The 16,716-nt window shown below is 34.8% G+C and overlaps 2 protein-coding genes across 4 annotated transcripts; one reads left to right on the top strand and one right to left on the bottom strand.

Annotated features, from left to right (window-relative positions):
* Nucleotides 1-9,137: 9,137 nt before the first annotated feature.
* LOC108361147 (uncharacterized) lies at nucleotides 9,138-13,249 on the top strand. Of its 3 annotated transcripts, none has more exons than XM_017613704.1 (4): nucleotides 9,138-9,172; nucleotides 12,002-12,112; nucleotides 12,190-12,346; nucleotides 12,550-13,249. In XM_017613704.1, the coding sequence occupies exons 2-4, from the start codon at nucleotides 12,013-12,015 to the stop codon at nucleotides 13,013-13,015; spliced, it is 723 nt and encodes a 240-aa protein (XP_017469193.1). In that variant the 5' UTR covers nucleotides 9,138-9,172; nucleotides 12,002-12,012; the 3' UTR covers nucleotides 13,016-13,249. The 3 variants fall into 3 exon arrangements, with proteins under 3 accessions (XP_017469193.1, XP_017469192.1, XP_017469191.1); XM_017613703.1 differs by having other exon boundaries at nucleotides 9,141-9,210; XM_017613702.1 differs by lacking the exon at nucleotides 9,138-9,172 and having other exon boundaries at nucleotides 11,770-12,112.
* A 1,740-nt stretch (nucleotides 13,250-14,989) lies between these two features.
* On the bottom strand, nucleotides 14,990-15,855 carry LOC108361150 (uncharacterized). Its single transcript, XM_017613707.1, has 2 exons — nucleotides 15,740-15,855; nucleotides 14,990-15,634 (listed from the first exon to the last, which is right to left on the bottom strand). Exons 1-2 carry the CDS (start codon nucleotides 15,853-15,855, stop codon nucleotides 15,001-15,003), a joined length of 750 nt encoding a protein of 249 aa, XP_017469196.1. The 3' UTR covers nucleotides 14,990-15,000.
* Between the last annotated feature and the right edge of the window lie 861 nt (nucleotides 15,856-16,716).

Raw genomic sequence — 16,716 nt, 5'->3', positions numbered from 1 at the left:
GCGCCAATCTATATATATAATAAATATTACAGGTAAGTACATTAGTTTTTATTTTATCTAAATAAAATCAGATGTGATAAATACGATCACTTCTTATATTTTCTTCTTTGCATTTGTACCAATTGGTCCCCGAGGAGTACTTTTGGGTTGTGTGCAGCGTTTTCGTTTTGCGCGCACGCCAACACTAACTGTGGGGAGTTTTGCCTCATAATTAGAAAAAATTCTTTTCGAGGATAAAATATATGTAATTATGTGTTATGAACAAAATGTAGGTGAAGTGTTATATCAATGCCTAATTAAGAATAATATCAATAGTTAAGAACATAATTAACGCTTGTGTTTCTATAAACTGAAAAACTCAAATCGTAGTAATTGCACTGAATGAAGTTTTCTTAAAAGTAAATTTAAAATTAAGAAACACCCCTATTGCGAATGTCGACTGGCAGTAGATAAACGACTATTAAGCGATTATCGATTAACGATGCTATTGCGAGTGTCGCTTAGTCGCTCAGTTAGCGACTGTGAATACTTTTTAATCGCTCATCCTTCTATTGCTGTTTTTTAGTCGTTGGAGTATGCGTTTATAAAATTTGCATAAGAAAGTGGAACTATAATGGATAAAAAGTAAGTCAATTGAACTGGAAGTTGTAAAAAATTGTGAAATATACATATGTATGTATGTGTCTGAGTTACAGATCATAAATTGTAATCAACAAAAGGCAACTTGTGCGGTTGGTCGTTCTGATGCAGGAGAGTGAATAGGTAAAAGAATTTCCGGAAAGAGTAGGGGAGGAAGCTCCGCTTCTATTGGGAAAGATACATATACAATATTTCTTGTGCATATAACTCCGGCTACGCCACAGTGTTTTTGCGCAGAACCAAAATCAAAAGTTTACAAAAAAACTTAATTGAATAGTGCTCGAAAATTTGAAATCTTTATTTTGAATTAAAGTGGAATTCTTTCACTACACTTGTATGTTCAAGTTTTTAAACTCGGGTCACACGTTTGGACACAAATACCCAACATCATTGTACAAATAACCGTACCGTATTTCTTAAACCTCCATAAAGTTTATTAATGAGGAAAACACCTTTTCCTGCAAATCATGTAAAGCCTAACAACCGTGAAGCATCGGGAACACAACTTCTATTCATAAAACTCACATATGTGCATACACTTCAGCTTCCAACTCCAAGGGATCCGACAAATCTCGCAATTCCCTCCTTGCTTTAGCCAACTCTACTAATCTATTAGCTTCCACATCATCTTCCTCATCACTAAACCATATTTCAACTGTGTCCATTTTTTTAATTTTATAATAAAAGCAATTAATTTCAAAATCATGTAAATAAAACACTAAAGAAACAAATGTAAACAAACAAACAGCTGTTTACAATTCTGTCAACCATTCACAATAGTTCAAATTTTTATCGATCAAGTTACACAATAGCAAAATAAAAGATGATCGACTCGATCGACAAATTTCTATTCTACTGCCAGTCGACACTCGCCAAAATATCCATTCTAAGATTATATTTTTATGAAAAAATTTTGTGAATTTATCAAGTAAAATTCCGAATATATTTAAGTTTTTACTAAAAAAAAAACGAGTTTTGTATAGTTATAGAGACTCCAATTCCTGCCAGCGCATCTGCCATGAGCTGTCTAAGCACACCAAAGTTGGAGCGACCATTACCCGGAGCTCCTCAGAAATACTTAATATCGATTTGATCAAAGTATAGAGTGTCACAAATATGAATCATACATACATACAATAGTAATTGCTATGAATTGCTACCGTATAAATTCAGGACATGCATTTGCTTGGAGACTCCGTTGGTTATGGCGGTCATAACTGCAGCCACATTCAATGGTCCATTACCCGGAGCTGCTCCAACAGAGACAACAAGATTTAAATGAGTCTTAAGTACATGCCACTGCCTTTGGCTACAAGCTGTATTCTGTATGAAATTCACATGATGATCTGTATTAGTATCTATAGTGTAAGGCGATTAAGGAATCACCCGATTTAAACTCTACAAAATTACCTTACATGAAACCACCCTATAAGCTTACGATATTATAAATTTAATGCAACCCTACCTGAATGTAAATAATAGCAGCTAAGTTTAGGTGCTAAATGAAAAAATGAATTGGCGTCATTCGATCAGCGCCATTACAACGAAACGGACACGGTTCAGAGAAATAAATAAAATAATTGTAAAAAATTAAAAAGAAGTATTATTTCTTAAAGCGAATGTGGTTGTCGGGCGTGAATATTTGTTTTAAAATAAAAACACATAACAGTGCCCTCAAATTGTTTGAAGTTCCCGGCACAGTACCGGAGGTGTGCCGCCAGCAGACAGCAGCTAACAGGAGCGCAGCGGAGTAGCTGCAACAGGTCCGGGTAAGCTCACGCTTTTAGAGCGACCACTCTTTGTGAGGAACTGGAACCACAACATAGCGACTGTGCCACGCAGCAGTCTTATCCGGGTCAGGATGAAAGAAGTAATCTAAACCCCTGGTTCGTGGTCGTGGCTCGGGAGGTTATACATATTAATGCCGTATACGCTTCAGCGGCGTATGGTACATTTCATATGTACAGTAAAGCCACCGCATATGTATGTATGTATAAGGCCACTAAGTACATACATAGCCCCGCCTATAGTGCACATGACGACAAGCCACGCCACCGCCATATACAGTTATAACGGCGAGCCCAGTTACTTTTACACACACATACGAGCAAAGTACCGCCAGCTTGCATGGGTAACGGCGAACCACATCGACGAAGCGGTACAGTAACACCTAAAAGTACAACTATTAATACATATATAGACCGCGGCGCGGGATTTGCACATGCAACGGACGAGTTAACGGATATTTTACTACATTGCTAATTACAGACTGCGGCGCTGGAGTAAGCGGCGGCAACGTGCGGTTCGTTTTGTTTAAAACAATCATGTACTTATATCATTTTATTTTTTAACATAATATATCGCCCTACTAATACAGTTAAAATTAATTTGAAGAATGGAAAATTTTGCTTTCATGATTGAAACCCCAAATCAAAATTGAATTCATTGTGGGAAGTTTTAACATGAACGTTGAATATCAATAATTTTTGGAAGCTTTTGAACCAGATTATACCAACTTGTAAATTTGGAAAAATAACACTTTTGCTCTAGATACTTAGCGACATTTGCATACATAATGCCTTTCTTTGAACGTTTTCAAATACTAGTCTGTAAGTGATCAATCATTCATAATTTTTTTTTAATTAACAAATATTTCTTATCAAATTAGTTCGTAAGTGACATATTGTACTCAATACCATATTATTTTTGATCCATCCTTCGTAATTCAATTACATTATTATCTTTAAGTGATGTGGGTACACCACTCCATTTCCAAACTTTTATTCATTATTAGCCTTAAGTGATGCGACTCGTGAATTAACCTTTTTCTCGCAAAATATTAGATCATAATTCTATTTGATTATAATCTTTAAGTGCCGTGGGTACACCACTCCATTTCCAAACTTTTATTCATTATTAGCCTTAAGTGATGCGACTCGTGAATTAACCTTTTTTTTCTCGCAAAATATCATATCATAATTCTATTTGATTATTATCTTTAAGTGACGTGGGTACCACTCCATTTCCAAACTCATTCATTATTTACAAAATATTTTCGCATATAATGCTTTTTCAAAAAGCATCTTAAACTAAATCCATTTTCACAAACATTTACCCGATGTGAATAATTAAAATTTTTCATATAAATACATGCATTGCCAATCCAATTACCTGAGGTTATGGACCCAAAGGCAATTTTCATAATTTTTTTATTTTAATTTTTCGACATAAATTCGGACGGCTCGGAACAAACCAACATCAATTGTAATGCAGGACCACACATACAACCAAATAATTTGTAATCTTTCTTTAAAATACATACATTTGAACCAAATCAAACTCTTTTTAAATTGCATGTGGAACTGCATGAAAAATCCCTACTCTTATCGCATGTTAAACCCCATTTCTGTGCATGAAATTTTCAGCGGGTCGTGAACTTATTGGACGGAATACAATAAGTACATTTATTAGACTTTTTTTTCATAATTTTTTTGATTTTGGTGAACAGCAGCTATCTCACGTAATTTTTCTTGTATTTTACCAGACTTAACGTGTTATGACCAAATTCGACGAAGAATTTAAAGAAAATTATACAGAGTTTTTAAAAATAACAAAGCGAATTTTGCAAAATCGTCCGCTTTCAACAAATGTAATAAAACTTAACGAGTATAGAGATGCGCTTATAAGTTCGTACAATAACATTCTATTACACGTCAAGGGTCATAGCGAAACTTGTGAGTTTGGTGAAGTACAGGTAAAGTTAACACGTTGCGAGGAGCTTTTAAGGAAGTGCTTTATAAAATTGAATTGTCAGATTAAAGTTCCACGGGAGCCTCTAGCGTTAATTTGTAAAACAGATTTAGTTGACTCTGATACCGAAGAAGAGTACTCCGACGCAAAATCTCAAGCTTCAGTAAGTTTTTCAATTAAAAGAAGCGCTTCGCTTCCAAGCATAAAAGATTCGCTAAGTGTATTAGAAATTCCAGCACCCGCTACTAGTTCACCCAATTTTTCATTTTATTCCAAAGTTTTTACAGAAATGGCCACAGCAGAGCAAAAGAAGTCTTTCATAAGCCTTTGTGCTTCGATTATTAGGGAAAATTATAATGGGGATCCGTTAGCGCTCGAATCGTTTTTAGATAAAATTAGCTTGATCGAGGACTTAGCTGAAGAAAATTTGACCAGTACATTAATTGCATTTTTAAAATCCAAATTAGAGGGAAAAGCCCGCGAAGCCATACCAACACAAGTTAGTGACATAAAATCTGCTCTACGCAATAGAATTAAACCTGACAACTCGAAAGTTGTCGCAGGGAAAATAGCGGCGTTACACGTTAACAACAACAATTATTCAGAGTTTGCCAAACGCGTTGAAGAACTATCAGATTCTCTTGAGCGTTCGTTAATAATAGAAGGAATAACTCAAGAAAAGTCTCACGAAATGACGATTGAGCAGACTGTTGGCGTGTGTCGGTTAAACGCCAGGTCAGACTTAGTAAAATCAATCTTAGCTTCAACAAAATTTTCAGATTCCAAAGACGTAGTTGCAAAACTAATCGTAGAGCAGAATAATGAGGTGAAGGAGCGTCAGGTTTTGACTTACCACATTTAGAAATTCACGTGGTGGCTATCGTGGGGCAAACCCAACTCGCAATTTTAGTGGTTATAGAAATAACAGGTCATTTTCTTCTAATAATAACAATAACTTCAACAGTTATAACAATCAACGGTTTAGATCCGCTAACGGAAACCGATATCATAATAACAGCAATGGTTCACGGTTTAATTCCAACAGTAACACCAATAGGAACAAAAATGCACGATCTGCAAACGGTAGGAGTAGGAATGCAAATGTCCGCGCTTTAAACGCTCATGCCCCTCTGGAGCGAACACTGGGGGAGCAGGAGTAAGACAACTAAACGATTATTCTGTAACAAAAGGCATTTACTGCTTAAGCCTAAATTATTCAGATTTTATTCAATTAAAAATTTCCGGGTCTAATAAATTATGCACATTTTTGGTCGACACGCAAGCCGACATTTCTTTAATTAAAATTTCAAGTTTTCACAAAAATTTTCCGATTTATACGAATGATATTATCCGCATTACGGGCGTCACTTCAAACACTGTTTCAACTCTGGGTAAAATTATGACAAAATTGGCTTTTTCTGACTTTTTTATAGAACATACATTACATGTGGTTAATGACGAGTTTAACATTACGGCAGACGGTATATTGGGTAAAGACTTTTTAAAATTCAATAAATGCGTTATCAGCTATGCAAGCAATTGCATTTCCTTCTGGGTAGGCAACAAAAAAGTCGCGATTCCGATTCTTCGCGGAACTGAAAGCGACACTAGCATAATTCCACCCAGATGCGAAGTTTACCGACTGTTTAAATTAGGAAGCTCACCGGAGCCTCTGTTTGTGGAATCGCAAGAGATTGATAACGGTGTATTTACAGCACGATGCATAGTTAGTACAAGCAACCCAATCGTCAAAATCATAAATACCACAAATGACATAAAATACGAAAAGAACTGTAACATTCGGACTGAAAAACTCTCTAATTTCAATGTATATTCCATTAACAAGACGAGAAACGATGACAACCGGACAAAAGAACTGATTAACGTTTTGAAAAAACAAATTCCTAGTTACGCTGAAAGCAAATTACTTAACTTGTGCGTAGATTACGCAGACATATTTGCACTTCCTGATGACAAAATGACGTTAAATAACTTTTACGAACAAAAATTAAGATTGACAGACAATGACCCAGTTTACATTAAAAATTACCGATTACCATATTCCCAGCGTGAGGAAATAAACCGTTAAGTTAACAAGTTATTAGAAAATGAATTAATCGAAGAAAGTTATTCGAATTATAATAGCCCTTTAATTGTTGTTCCAAAAAAAGATACTAACGACAAAAAAGCGTACCGCATGTGCGTCGACTTCCGTGATGTCAACAAAAAATTGCTTGCCGATAAGTTCCCCCTTGCGCGAATAGACGACATTCTGGATAACCTTGGCCGAGCGAAGTATTTTTCAACCTTAGACCTTCTTTGAGGGTTTCATCAAATCCCTTTACATGTAGATTCACGTGACGTAACCTCTTTCAGTATTCAATTCAATTTCAAACTTAAAAGACCGCGGAAATGAAATTTTAGAAACCTTACAAATTATATTGACAGATCCTGTTGAAACTGTGACTGACGAGGAAAAGAAACGACAAATTATGACAATCTACCATAACGACTCTATTAGCGGAGGACATTGCGGAGTCAAAAGGTTATATGCAAAGATCCGTACAAAATATTTTTGGAAAAATATGACTCGTGATATATCAAAATTCGTAAAAAATTCCGGAAAATGTTTACTTAACAAGGCAAAACCAAAAACCAAAGAAAATCTCGTTTTAACGCCAACACCTAACAAACCGTTTGAAATAGTTATAATTGATACAGTAGGACCCTTGCCCGAATCAAAAAGTGGTAACAAGTTCGCTGTTACTATGATTTGCGATCTGACAAAGTATCTGGTAACCGTTGCTGTTCCAGATAAAAGTGCCAAAACTATCGCTTCTGCTATTTTCGAAAGTTGTATACTAGTATACGGCATAATGAATTCTATCAGATCAGACTTAGGGACTGAATATAAAAACGAAATATTTTCGGAACTGACGAAACTTTTAAAAATTGATCATAACTTTTCGACAGCACACCATCATGAAACAGTGGGCACAATTGAACGAAACCATCGCGTTTTTAATGAGTACATACGTGCATATCTAAATGAGAATATTTCAGACTGGGACACTTATCTTAAGTACTTCACCTTCTTGCATAATACAACGCCAAATTCTGTTTTCGACAACAAATTTACTCCATTTGAACTAGTTTTCGGAAAAACACCGACTTTACCTCATGAATTGAAAAAAGAAAAAATTGATCCCATTTATAACATTGAAAATTATGCAAAAGAGGTTAAGTACCGGATGCAAAAATCGCATATTTTGGCAAAAGAGCTTATCACCAAACATAAGGTCCGGAATAAACAGTTGTACGATAGAGATGCACGTCCAATATCTATTAATAAAGACGACATGGTCTTGATTCAAAAGGAGCCCCGTGACAAACACGACAGCATATACCAAGGTCCTTACCTTGTAACCGAAATCGACGGTGTTAATATAACTATTTTCGACAAATCCAAAAACAAGTATAAAACGGTTCATAAAAACCGAATACAAAAAGTCACTAAATAAATATTTCACTTAATCAGTCATTTGCGAAAAATAATAACTATTTTTGAAGTCAATAATCACTTGATTTTTTTATTTTAATATAAGAAAAATTCACACATACATATTTAAAAGTTGTGTGTTGAAATTTTAGCCTTTCGCTATCACATATCTCGTAATAAATACCATATAAGTTACCCGTTTCAAAAACACTCGCGTTACTTCTAGTTTAAACCTGCAGGTTAAGCTACTATATTCTAGCAATAATTAAATAATCACATAGCGTTTAAATAATTAGACATTTGATAAAAAAAAAAAAAAAAAAATTAATTGATTTTCAATCATATAAACATTCCTTAATTATTATCAAAACACAAAAAAGGGGAGTCTTAATACGTCATTACTATATACAATTCCTACAAAATTATATATAAGAAAGTCTCACAATAAATATATAAAAATTAAATTGGTAAAAATAAAAATCCCTTATTCGACAGTACAAAAAGAAAACACTTGAATTCCTATTGTAATAATAATCTATTACAAATTCACTATATACTAGACTTACAATACGTAGTTATTTACTATACAGCATAAGATATTTTACTTAAGCAATATACTGCCACTACTTAATTACAAGAAATATGATTGTTCTAACTTATAGCACGCCTATACAATACTTTGCAAACAAAATAATTTATTAGTAAATAAATTAGTAATAAGAACTAATTACAATATGGTTTAATTTAACTTTGTAACGAAACTAAATTGTTATGAACGAACGAGTGAAGGAGGAAGAATATTCCGTATACATTTAGATTCGTTCCTTCAAAACAATTTAAATTCGATTTTATTATGGACAAGAAGAATGTGGCAAATCTGATCCATTTGCCAAATTCTTCTTTTTCCAAAGGAGGGTGATGTAAGGCGATTAAGGAATCCCAATTTAAACTCTACAAAATTACCTTACATGAAACCACCCTATAAACTTACGATATTAGAAATTTAATGCAACCCTACCTGAATGTAAATAATAGCAGCTAAGTTTAGGTGCTAAATGAAAAAATGAATTGGCGTCATTCGATCAGCGCCATTACAACGAAACGTACACGGTTCAGAGAAATAAATAAAATAATTGTAAAAAATTAAAAAGAAGTATTATTTCTTAAAGCGAATGTGGTTGTCGGGTGTGAATATTTGATTTAAAATAAAAACACATAACAGTGCCCTCAAATTTTTTGAAATTCCCGGCACAGTACCGGAGGTGTGCCGCCAGCAGACAGCAGGTAACAGGAGTGCAGCGGAGTAGCTGCAACAGGTCCGGGTAAGCTCACGCTTTTAGAGCCACCACTCTTTGTGAGAAACTGGAACCACAACAATAGTAATAGAGAATAATTTGAAATTATTTACATTTCTGTAATTAATTTCGGTCACTAGTATACAGTCATGTCATGTGCCACTCTGCCATAGCACGGTTGTGGCTACCTTTTATATCACAGTAATTTTGTATACAACTCTGAGGCCCCTATTATGAGTTACATTCGATCTTCGACTGTGGTCGAGAGTGCTGATCGAACGAATTTTCATTTGGTATTATGGCGCTCATTCGATGAAGAATAGCGCTATTGTGAACTTCGATCGTTTATGTTGTTCACAATAGCATATTTTTCACCGCTGAGAAGCTTTGTTTACAAATCGAGCAAACTAAATAGTGTGCTTATACATATTTATGTAAATTTGTGCAAATTAAAATGAAATAAAAAAGAAAGCAAGTTTATAAAAACGTGGTAAAAAATAGTACAACGAAGTTCTGGGGTTCAACGATTCGTCAGAGGATGAGAGTTTAGTGAACTGACCAGGAGTAGGGAATGTTTAAGAGAGTTTAAGTGTAGTCTTTACAATATATTTTAACATAAAATATATTTAAGAAATTTGTCTACAGATTTACTAAAAACTTCCGACTGTCTAAAGAGGCGTTTGTGAGCCAAATCTATTTAAAATATTTTAAAACTATCCACAGCTCTATGATTTGTTCTCGGAGATCGTGCCAACTGAGTATTGGGATTTTCCTTCACAAGTAAAAGCAGCCTTTCGAGCTTGTGTTTTGTATTCTCGACATTAAAACTGCATGAAATTGATAAAAAATTGTTTAAATTTAGTGTATACCCGCCAAAAAGTAAGAAAACAAATGCAAAATCATAAATTTTTCACAATTTTCTAACACTTCGCTACCCCATCGAAAGCAAAATTCTGTTCGACAGAAAATTCGATATTCAACGAAAATTTCGACACGGTTGCATAGCTCATAATATGATTTTCACTTTCGATCTTCGATAACCAGCGAAGATCGAAAATCGAATGCAACTCATAATAAGGGCCTGAATCAACAAATTTCATGCTCCTCATTATCAACCCTGATCAGATTTTACCCCCGAGGAGTACTCAAAAAGGTTTATTACTGTATATACTGTGACGACAATTGACGATTGACTGATGCTTCGCTAGTGCTTCGGCGAAGCAAATCAAATCAGTTGCTGTTGACAGTGTTCGCCCGCGAAAGTTTTTGAAGTGAAACTTCTTAATGGAGTTCGGAGATGTTTGCGTTAAATTAAGGCATTTTGATTTTGCTTCTGCTCTCTAAGGGTACGTTCACACAGAAAACGGAGCCGAGCCGAGCGAAGCCGTTCCGAGCAAAGTGAAGCTTTCAAATTGCTGTAGCTATATGAAAGTCTTCATACAAAAATCTTTTTCATAAGCGTTTGGTGCTGAAAGCAGCGCAGTTTTTGATCTTGAATTTTCTATTTAATTTTTCAGCTTCATGACGCTCCTGCAATTAAAATAGCAAAATATTCAAATAAAATCGAATTCTAAAACTATTCTTAATAAAATTGAGCAAATATGTTTGCCGCTTTTCATTGATGGTAAGTTTTGTGGTTTCTTTGCAGCCGAGTCCATGAGAAAAGCTCCGCTTCGCTTCGTTCAGTGTGAACACCAGCAGCTTCGCTTTTTTCTGCCTTACTTCGCTCGGCGCCATCCTTTGCAAGGCTCTGTAATCAGCGTTTGGGCTCCTGAGTTAGGCGAACGTACCAAAATCTGATCCTAAATCGCTTCTTTTGTATGAAAAAAGGTTTAACATGCAAATAGAATTTTACACTTTAAAATTTTCGTTAAAGGAAATTAAAAAGGTTTGACATTTTAGAGACCAAATAATTTGAAAAAAAAAGAGAAGAGCTGCTCTACTGCTATTACCTGATTAATTTTTGGCACCAAAATTGTGAATTCGCATAAAATAAATAGAAAGTTAGGGATGGAAGAATGAGCAAATTAAAAAAAGAAGTTTCAAAATATAGATAGATAGAAATGTAATTTAGCAAGAAATAGTGGAATCTCTTTTACAATTGTGGTATAGTCCGAGCACTGGCTGTTGAGGACGACATCGGTGCTTTGCACACAAGCGCATGTGTGTGGTAGTGTGAGTTTGCCAATTTATGATCTAAGCCAAAAAAGAAATTTTATTTTGCCCAGCGCTTCCTGTTTTATATGTACACTAGTTTGCCCTGCCCCGCTTCGCTAAGTGTATGATATTTCTGCGTGCAAAGTTAATGGTAATTCATTTCAATAAAACTCAACATCTTTAAACATAGCCAAAAATATTAGAGATTTTTTCCAAACTAAAGCCTCTTGCGTATGGCACCCATATTATGATATATATTTAAATTAACTAATTCCCCTAATTTAAGTTGAGTTTGGCTTTTTAAACAGGTGGCAACTCATACTTGTAGTTTGGAAATGAGCCCTTTTCCAAAGCATACGTATTAAGGCCCCGCCAGATAGAAATTCTTTTCTGCGTCACAGGGATGCTTTTGACTGACATCCAAGTTAACTCTGTGATTTTGAATACAATGCGCCACAGTGGCAACGCATGCATTGCCGCAACGGATGAAATTCGCCCAACTCTCAACTTTTGCCGCAAGCAAGTCCGGCAGTACTGTCAGCTGTCAAATATGGCAATTGATCCAAATTGACTTGGTCTCGCGCACTTCTTATTAAATTCCCGCGGTTTATTTATAAATTTATAAATCTAATTGTTTGTACGATGGAATTTTTACTTATAGAGGCAGTGCAAATGCATCCGTGTTTGTTCGACAAAGGGGACTTTTCATATCGAAGTAAGCTGGCAAAAGAGAAGGCCTGGAAAAGCGTAGCGGCTGCCACAAATGCGAATGGTAAGTTAAATGTTAATAATATTGTTATTTATGGCAATAAGATGCTAGTGTTTTCTTATAAACATTCTCAATTGTAGTTCAGCTGTGCCAGAATAGGTGGAGGTCCCTTCGCGACCGATATCTTAAAGAGGTGAAAGCTGGGAAGCTGCCATCGGGAAGTGCTGCACCAGAAGGAAGTGGTTGGAGGTTTTTTGAGCCCATGTCGATCCTGCAGCGCTACGTTGCCCCTCGCAGGTTAGTTCAACATTGTTATCCTAAATAAAGCATCAGCGTCTCACTTTTAGAAGAGGATTCCATAGCCGGTGCGAGATAAGCTGTACACAACCTTGTAATCCTAAATGTAAAAGTACAAAGCGCCCGTATTGGCCAATATGCACAACTATGTACAAATAACTAAACCTTACCCCACTAATTAAGTACATATATCCATATTTTAGAACTATTTCCAACATCGAGTGGTTAAGCGAAGACCCTATCTATAGTGAATCCGGACATTGTTTCGATATAGAATCAGATGGCAACATGCCATTCATGAATGATCCCAGCGAGATCGTAACACCTAACGAAGTTTGGGATTGTATCGAGTGCGAGGCAGCCCCGCCGACAGCCCCGCCGGCAGTACCGCCGGCAGCACCACCAACAACACCTCTGACAGCACCACCGATAGCAAGTAAAACTTCGAAACGTACTGAAAAGCGCCAAAAGGACGAAGATTGCTTTGACTGTCTTTGTGGGGCTGTATCCGATTGGATACAGAAAGAATCGAAACCCATCTCACGAAATACGGACTTTTTTAAAGTTTTAGATGGTTATTTAATGAAGTATACAGATGACGAGCAGGATGAAATAAAAATAAAATTATTAAGCTTTGTAAGCAGCTACCGGTATGAGAACACCGTCTAGTGCACTATTGTTAACGTTTTTTAAAACAACTTTTTTGGTGAAATTTTGCACACTGTGCACCTATAAATGAGAAAGTGGTTATTAGCTGTTGTGATCAAAAAACGTTTGTAATGTAAAAATCAAGTGGTTATGAATAACTAAGTTTTGTGTAGCTTTTTGGCTTTGATTTTGACTACGCAAAAGCCTTTGGACCTTATGAATAAAAACTAAGCAATTGCTTCTTAAAATTGCAGACCTTTTACTCGATGTATTCAAATAAATTTAAGTAAACGGTCTGAAATTTTAAGAAGAAGCAATTGCTTAGTTTTTATTCATAAGGCCCATTATCATATCGTCGCCTGGGTAAAAGATTGTCGTAAACGTCATACGTATTTGCGTAACATACGACAATCTTTTACCCAGGCGACGATATGATCTTTAAGTTATGTGTAGCGATGCATTAAATCACAATGTTTATTAACTTTTGTAATTTAAGATGTTTGAGTATAACATGTTTGTTTATATTTCTATATCACAGCAGCTAATAATAACTTTCTAATTTACAGGCGCACCGTTTGGAAAATTTACTTTGTAAAAGATCTCTATAAATATAAATTATATATATTTATACTATCTGTTTAAAACAAATTGTTACTTTGTAAAAGTAAATACATTTTTTAATTGAAATGTTGCCTTATTGTTTTAAGCAAATTACTACTTTGTAAAATTAAATGAATTTTTGTATTGAAATGTTTACTTATTGTTTTAAACAAATTACTACTTTGTAAAAGTAAATGAATTTTTGTATTAAAATGTTAACTTATTGTTTTAAATAAATACTACTTTGTAAAATGTTATTTTTTTATAACAAATTGCTACTTTAAAAATGTACCTTATAAGAAATGGTTACTTTGCAAACGACTAGACTAGTACCTCGTCAATAAAGGTATTTCGCTAATAACACCGCTATTTTTTAATATATTTATGTGCGCAAAACAATGTGAGGACTCGTAATTCGATGGAATGCATCATAATCAATCACAGAGTGAATTTTGGAGTTATGGTTTGGTTTGGTTTTGGTGGACTGAAAAAAATTTTTATTTAGTGGATTATTCCATGGAAGTACATGTAACAAGTACGGAGATGGTTGGTACGTGTGGATCACCATTAAAGTTTTATTGAGGCAAAGTTTCAGGCGTTCAAAGTGAGAACAGAAACTTCAAGGTTATTTGAAAATCGTTTATCAATAAAAGATAATTTTATTGGGAATATACATACATACATATTAATTCTGAATTCATGAAGTTGCTGATTATCTAACTAAAATCATATATTTAAATCCAAATGATTATAATGAACTATATTTTATAAAAAAGTAATGAATATTTGTCAAATGAAAGAAAAATAGTTAAGACTGATATAAACTATGGAACTACATACATAACTATAAAACTAGGGAATTTTAATTGAAAAATCTTAAAAATTAATAAATAAACATACAGTCAGTATACCGGCAACCATTTTTTTAATATTATATTTTTCGCTAATTTTGTATAAAGAAATAGTTAATTCTACAACGAAAACGCCAATAATCAGAGTTCCAAAACTTGCGCAAAATTAAATAAAATTCCGCAAAGTTTCATTCAAATATTGCACTTTTTATTTACGCTCTTTAGAAAAAAGCTGAGTATGCAGTTTTTTAGCCCATTCAATTTTAGTAAAATAAAGTGCACGTATGAGGAAGCTAGGACTTACCATTGATTTTTAGCATTTTTTTTGTTGAAGGTGTCGCTCATTTTCTCCATATAAAATAATGTCCGATAATTTTTTTTATATGGAAAAATTGAATGGGCTAAAAAACTGCATACTCGAGTTTTTTCTAAAGAGCGTAAATAAAAAGTGCAATATTTGAATGAAATTTTGCGGAATTTTATTTAATTTGCACAAGGTTTGAACTATGGTTTTTGGGGTTTTTGTTGTAGAATCAACCATATTTTTATACAAAATTAGCGAAAAATAAAATATTTAAAAAATAGTTGCCCGTATTTTAAAAATTTCGCTGCACCTAAACTTTCTTGACTGACTGTAAGTGAACTTGGTTCAAATGACAAACCTGGATAAGGTCTCATCAAAAATGGCTTTAATGGGAATGCGGCATCTCCAACAAAATAGTGTGGGAAACTTTTGTTGGTTCCGGGCAAAACTTCTGGCTTTGGAAGATCCAATTGCTCCTTATACAAAAGTTCACCGAAGATCGAGTTCCACATAACGCCACCATCACTTTGGGAACCGTATGCACCAATGTCCACAGCCGTGAAAGTATAATTGGCGTCACAGGCTGCCAGAAGAATTATCGAAAAGTTTCCCTTGTAATTGTAGAACAAAGAACCAGACTTTGGCGGGCAAGTAATATTTACGTGCTTGCCGTCAATGGCCTCTACACAATTAGGCAAATCCCACATTGCGTCAAAATCAATGGCGATTCGTCTCCATTCGTTCTCATCCGGGATCGATAAATATATCGGTCCTAAAACTTCCCAAAGTACCTCGCACGTTTCCGAAACAATTTCTTTCGTTGTCGAGAGTCCAATTTTGAACGCAGAAGAATATAGCTGCTTGCTTCCGCCATGAGCCAAATACCTTTAATATAGTTAGAGCGTTTCCAGAAAATAATCACAATAATTTTGAACGTAATAAATTTTGAACATACTACATGTGAATATATGTGCATGTTTATGAACTTACGCAAGGGTCGGGTAGAGTCGACATTCGGCAGAAATATAAGGCCTGTTGGAGTGCTTCGTTAAGCGCTCCTTGATTAAATTAAGGAGCAAGTCAAAAATATTTTTCTCCATCCTCATTGTCCTTTTAAATTCCTCCGGAAAGCAAAAATTGTTTGCGAAAAATCCATGAGTGTTGCGATTTCTCAACACCGGTCGTACCCAATATTTTCGACGGCCATATAATGCCTTAAGGCATTCACCGGCTTTGACCAACAGAAGGACCATAACGATCGCTTTTACAATTTTTGAGCTCTCCATTTTATATTTAATAAATATTACTTTCAATTTAAGAATAACACAACGCTATACAAACAGCTGATTTTCTTATGTGCGTCAAGGTGTTTATCTGGCGCCTTTTTTTGTCTGATACGGCAACGCAATCAAATGCGTTGACGCGAAATGTTTATCTGGCGGAGCCTTTAATACTCTGATATTATAAATCCGAAAGTGAGTTTGTTTGTTACGCTTTCACGCGTTAACTACTCAACCGATCGTCATGCAATTTTTGATGTGTATACATCTTTGGTTTCGGTAGGGGTAAAATTTGCGAAGCTGTAACGCATACCCCAGCACAAAATTTCGAAGGGCTTAGCATGTGTATTTCAGCCAGAGCTGTAAAACTGTGAAATCATATGAAATTAAAAATCATCAATTTTATGTTATTATGTTTTCATTGAATTTTTCCTTGTTGGGGAATGTGGCTTATAATTTTCCAATTCTACATTCACTCAAAGTAGATACGATTGCACACATTAACATATTCAAAGAAAGATTGAAAAAACTGAATGACGAAACATTAACTTTTAACACTGAATAAGCATTCAGATGAATGCAGCTTTTGCTATGTGTGCACACATTCATTCAGTACCAATCAATCGATATAAATATTCTAAATACACAAAACCCACTGAAAAATACGCAAGGTTGAATTTTATTGAA

The sequence above is a fragment of the Rhagoletis zephyria genome, unplaced genomic scaffold, assembly GCF_001687245.7.
Source record: "Rhagoletis zephyria isolate East Lansing unplaced genomic scaffold, Rhagoletis_zephyria_1.1 Rzeph_scaffold_00705, whole genome shotgun sequence".
Classification (NCBI taxonomy): domain Eukaryota; kingdom Metazoa; phylum Arthropoda; class Insecta; order Diptera; family Tephritidae; genus Rhagoletis; species Rhagoletis zephyria.
This window is presented reverse-complemented; position numbering and strand designations above follow the sequence as displayed.

Coding starts and splice junctions, on each gene's coding strand:
- LOC108361147 (XM_017613702.1), top strand. CDS start 11,983: ATGGAATTTTTACTTATAGAGGCAGTGCAAATGCATCCGTGTTTGTTC. Junction 12,113..12,189: donor GGCTGCCACAAATGCGAATG/GTAAGTTAAATG, acceptor TCTCAATTGTAG/TTCAGCTGTGCCAGAATAGG. Junction 12,347..12,549: donor CGCTACGTTGCCCCTCGCAG/GTTAGTTCAACA, acceptor TCCATATTTTAG/AACTATTTCCAACATCGAGT.
- LOC108361150 (XM_017613707.1), bottom strand. CDS start 15,855: ATGAGGATGGAGAAAAATATTTTTGACTTGCTCCTTAATTTAATCAAG. Junction 15,635..15,739: donor CGACTCTACCCGACCCTTGC/GTAAGTTCATAA, acceptor ACTATATTAAAG/GTATTTGGCTCATGGCGGAA.